At 48.9% G+C, this 5,000-nt stretch overlaps 1 protein-coding gene across 2 annotated transcripts in view; it reads left to right on the plus strand.

Annotated features, from left to right (window-relative positions):
* prkd1 (protein kinase D1) overlaps positions 1-3,523 on the plus strand; it is a 27,917-nt gene extending 24,394 nt beyond the window's left edge. Inside the window, exons 18-21 of one of the 2 annotated variants that reach the window (XM_089004688.1) lie at positions 437-597; positions 664-770; positions 2,826-2,911; positions 3,042-3,363. In XM_089004688.1, the coding sequence (XP_088860814.1) occupies positions 437-597; positions 664-770; positions 2,826-2,911; positions 3,042-3,212 (525 nt within the window). In that variant the 3' untranslated portion in view covers positions 3,213-3,363. Of the gene's footprint in view, positions 1-436; positions 598-663; positions 771-2,825; positions 2,912-3,041 lie in introns of both variants that reach the window. The other variant, XM_089004687.1, reaches the window with a different exon arrangement.
* The last annotated feature ends 1,477 nt before the right edge of the window (positions 3,524-5,000 follow it).

The following is a 5,000-nucleotide window of genomic DNA, read 5'->3' on the forward strand; positions in this document are numbered from 1 at the left end:
AGTAATTATTCCTCAAGATGGTGAAAGGAGAAGGCTACGTTCCTCATCAAGTGTTTCATTCTGACTAATGCGGCCACTGCATTCCATCAAGGCATCAACGACCATCACAAAGGTCAACAAAAGGTCAACTTGATTATACAGTGCAGTGTATTTCTTTCATTACAATACAATAGCACATTTATTATACATAAAATAAGGTCGATTTTGTGTAGTTTTACGGCTTGTTTATGAGAAAATCATGTTTGATGGGGACCTGGGAATGGATTATTCTCATTTTCAATAAGTTTCCTATGGGAAATAAATTTTTGGGATACACACTTTTCGCCCTACACACTCTGTCTGGGAAGCAATTAAGTTTGTAAGCCAAGGTATCGGTGCATTTGCGAAATGGGGAAAGGCGACTCATTGGGCTTTAGTTTTTGTTTTTTTTCCTCAGGTGAAACTGTGCGACTTTGGCTTCGCTCGCATCATCGGCGAGAAATCGTTCCGCCGCTCGGTGGTGGGGACGCCGGCGTACTTGGCGCCCGAAGTGCTGCGAAACAAAGGATACAACCGCTCGCTGGACATGTGGTCGGTCGGAGTCATCGTTTACGTCAGGTGCGTGCGGCAGGAGAGCGGAGTACCCGGAAAAAAGCCGGCTGACGGTGCTTTCCTCACCCGCAGCCTGAGCGGAACCTTCCCCTTCAACGAAGACGAAGACATTAACGATCAGATCCAGAACGCCGCCTTCATGTACCCGCCGCAGCCCTGGAAAAAAGTTTCTGCCGAAGGTATGCAAAATCCGCATCCGTTTGTCCGCTCTCGGTGGCGGCGAGCGAAGGTCGCTTTGGACGTGGCGACTGGCCGGGGTGCTTTTGTTTGTTGCTGAGATGCTAAGCTAATCAGCGCAACTTGGCAGAAGCCTTGACTCGGCGGAGCGCAAAAGACCTTTGCCTTCGCGTGAGCCGCCCTCCTCGCCGCCGGCTCTAATGAGCAAGTTTCACATCCGTCGGCGCTGGCGTTAGCGCGCTAGCCCCTTTCACGCCGCCTGTCGACGGCCATTAAGATCAGGCCCCGATCTCCCCCGCTGAGATGATTCACTTTGGTTGGGGTCGGGGCGATCGCGGCGGTCCGCCCGCGCTCCGGTCGGGCTTTTGCGAGCCTGACGACGAGTCGCTAAGTCGCTCGCTCTGCGGGTGCTCCGTAACTTTTCATCCTTTCATCCGTTTGGACTCGCTAGGTCGCTGACTAGCTAGCTAGCAACAAACTGACTAGCTACCTTGCTAGCTGCCAGCTGACTAACTAAACTGACTAGATAGTAAGCTAGCTCGTCTCTTTGCTGCTAGCGAGCAAGCTAGCTAGTCAGTTTGTTGCTGGCTGTCTAACTAAACTGACTAGCGAGCATATTATTTTCTTCGTTCGGAAGCCAAGACCATCAAAGTTGTTTTCCGCGTCCACCTGCGCCGCGATGCTGAGTACAAAAATAAGTCGGGGCAAAATTCGGACGGAAAAATGTGAGCCGGGGGCGGAGCTTTTGGGCACTTGATTAAAGCAGGGATGCATTCATGTGCATAATGCCAAGCGATGGCGCCCCCCGCCCGCACCAAGTGGGGGCCCCGCACCGCCGGAGCTGCTCAGACCGCTGACCCCTGAAGAAATGTTAACATCATGTTAGCTTAGCTCATTAGCCTCTGCTGACCCTCACTCGGGTGGAGGGAGGGAACGGGGGCGGGGGCGGGCGAACGGGGGGGGGGGGGTCCACATTCTCTGCGTTTTTTTGTTTTTTTTCTCCCCACTGAGGCGACGCGAAGGCTTGACTGACAGATTGGGCGGCTGAGGAAGTGCTTGACAAATATGTTTGACCAGATGAACCGAAGAGCTGGAGGGGCACAGGAAGTACAAGCCCCCAGAGAGTGAGAGAGTGAGACAAAGAGAGAGAGGGAGAAATGGAGAGAAGAAGAGAAAAAGGACACTTTGATCCTCTGCTCTTTCATCTAGAACTGCTTCGTGTCACAAAGAGGGTACAGCAAGTGCTGAAGAATGAGTCACTGTGTGTCTTTGTGTTGTCATATTATTTGTTAGTATTTGTGTGGGTTTTTTTTTTACTTCCTGGTACTTCCGGGTTGAGTGAACGCTGGCTCGTGTGGCTGCCGCTGCTCGCCCGCAGATAAAATATCCCGTGACCGTCAAGCAGTGGTCCCCAACCTTTTTTGCGCCACGGACCGCTTCAATGTCAGACAATACGGACGGATAAATACAACAAAATAAAATCATACGACAGGCATGGAAACTGTTTTTTCTTTCTTTCTTTTAAAGATATAATAATCGACGTGAATCCGTGGTGTATTTTTATCCAACTTTATGAGCAGAGTCCGCCAACAACAACATGGTCTCTGCCCCTTAATGCCCGCTCTACGGTCACCATGCTAAGGTGTCAACTAAATGTGACCTCGACGAGCCTCTTGACATGCGTCAAGAGTCAATCAGAGACGGATGTCATCTGGTCATTTTTCAAAATAAAACACGGTTCGGACTCCGATAATAAATACAACGGAAATGATGTCCATTATCGTCTTCTTTCTGCGCGGCCCGGTACCAAATGACCCACGCACCGGTACCTCTGCCGTCAAGTGTCCTTGAGAGTTTTGAAAGGCGCTTAGAAATGACATTTATGACTACAATTATTATATATTCACTATCTACAAGCTATCTAGGTAGCTATCCTTTATTTATTAGCTAGCTAGCTAGCTAGCTTTCAATCTATTTGAGTTACTTCCGGGATGAAATTTATTATTGCAGTAACCCCAATCTGAATGCCCCCCCCCCCTCCTCCTTTTCCTCTGCAGCCATCGACCTGATCAACAATCTTCTGCAGGTGAAAATGAGGAAGCGCTACAGTGTTGACAAAACACTCAGTCACGCTTGGCTGCAGGTCAGACCGCTGAGTGGGGGGGGGGGGGGGTCATGGGTCACGGGTCATGGGTCTTGGAGGTCCGGGCGGCGTGTCCGAATGCACGCCCAATGGTAGCGGATGAAGCTGGCCTTGTGGCGCTTGTGTGCAGGACTACCAGATGTGGCTGGACCTCCGCGGCCTGGAGGCCCGCGTGGAGCGCCGCTACGTCACGCACGAGAGCGACGACCTGCGCTGGCACCGGCACGCCCACCCGGGCGGGCTCTACCCGCCCCGCGAGGACCAGCTGGAGACGCTGAGCGAGCGCGTCAGCGAACTGTGAGGGGTTCCGGGGGCCCCAAAAGGTCTCCGGAGGCACCAGAAGCAACAGGAAGCACTTTGCCGCGCCCGCCGCCGCCCGCAAACTTTGCTCCTGGCTCCGCCTTCTCGCCCCTTTCTGGAAGAACTTTTTGGAAAAATGGCATCTTTGGACGAGGACGTCACCCAAGGGTGACTTTGTCCTCAGTTGGGGCGTCCCCAAGGACTAGTTTGGCCCCGCCTCTCAAAGATGGAAGAGAGCCCCCCCTCCATATTTTTCCATATATCGCCCACAATGTATTCCCCCATTGCCATCAAAGTGAAATAAAAACATAGCTGATTTATTCACGTGACAAAAAATGTGTTTGGGATTCACCCCAATTATTAATAATAATAATAATAATAATAATAATAATAATAATAATAATAATAATAATAATAATAATAATAATAATACATTTGATTTAAAAGCACCTGTCAGGATCAGTTTTTCTGTGGGTGAGCAGGGTGTTTTTCAACAATGCGGCCCGGAGGCGTTTCCATCTGTGGCCGCTAGATGGCGACCTGAGAGAAGCCACGGCTGCAGCCGGCTCTGCAGGCTTGTCCGTGCGCGTGTGCGCGTGTAACACGGCGTGGCTTGTGGTCCCGGGGAGGTCGCGGGAGCGCGCACGCACGCACGCACTCACACACACACACACGCGCGCGCACACACACACGCACACGCACACGCGCGCACACACACACACACACACACACACACACACACACACACACACACACACACACACACACACACACACACACACAACAAACAACAAACAAACACCCCCGGTTGTTTAAACACACGACGTGCACGCATTGTAGCGTGGAAAAAAAACAAATAATAATAATAATAATAATAATAATCCATTTCATTTCTAAGCGCCTTTCAAAACTCTCAAGGTCACTTTACTGTCGGTGAGCAGCGGCAGCCACATGCGCCAGCGTTCACTCAACCTGGAATAACTCAAATAGATAGAAAGTTAACTAACTGGTGAATGGATAACTAATAGATAGCTCACTAGAGAGATAGCTAGCTAATAGCTAACATATAGATAGCAAATAGACAGCTAGTTAGGTAGCCAGCTATATAGCTAGTTAGCAAATAGATATCAAATAGATATGTAGCAAGGTAGCCAACTAGATAGCTAGCTAGATACTGAGATTAGCTAGCCAAAAAAATAACTCATAGATAGCCAGCTAAAGAGCTAGATAGCTCGCTAGTTAGCAAATAGATATCAAATAGATATGTAGCAAGGTAGGCAGCCAGAAAGCTAGCTATATATCCAGCTAGATACTGAGATTAGCTAGCCAATAAATAATTCATAAATAGCCAGCTACAGAGCTAGATAGCTACTAGTTAGCAAATAGATATCAAATGGATATGTAAGAAGGTAGCCAGCTTGATAGCGAGATTAGCTCGCCAATAAATAATTCATAGATAACCAGCTAGAGAGCTAGATAGGTAGCTAATAGATAACAAATAGGTCGCCAGCTAGCCAGCCAGATAGCCAGATAGCAAGCTCAATAGCTAGACGTGCAAAATGTGAGTTGGGCTATCTTTTCTTGCCCCCCCCCAAAAAAAATAACAATAAAAAATTCTGCAATTCATCTCATTTGTTTTGCCAAGAAAAAAATAGGAGGGGAGGGGTTTATTGAGGTTCAAAGGTCAGCGTGCATATCTTGAATCCAGCACGAGAAAAAAAAGACTGAAATGGTCCTGCTTAATTCGTCGCATTGAACATCGACGCCATCAAAATATTTTCAAACACGT

The sequence above is a fragment of the Hippocampus bargibanti genome, linkage group LG09 (genome assembly GCF_051943395.1).
Source record: "Hippocampus bargibanti isolate YZ-2025 linkage group LG09, ASM5194339v1, whole genome shotgun sequence".
Lineage (NCBI taxonomy): Eukaryota > Metazoa > Chordata > Actinopteri > Syngnathiformes > Syngnathidae > Hippocampus > Hippocampus bargibanti.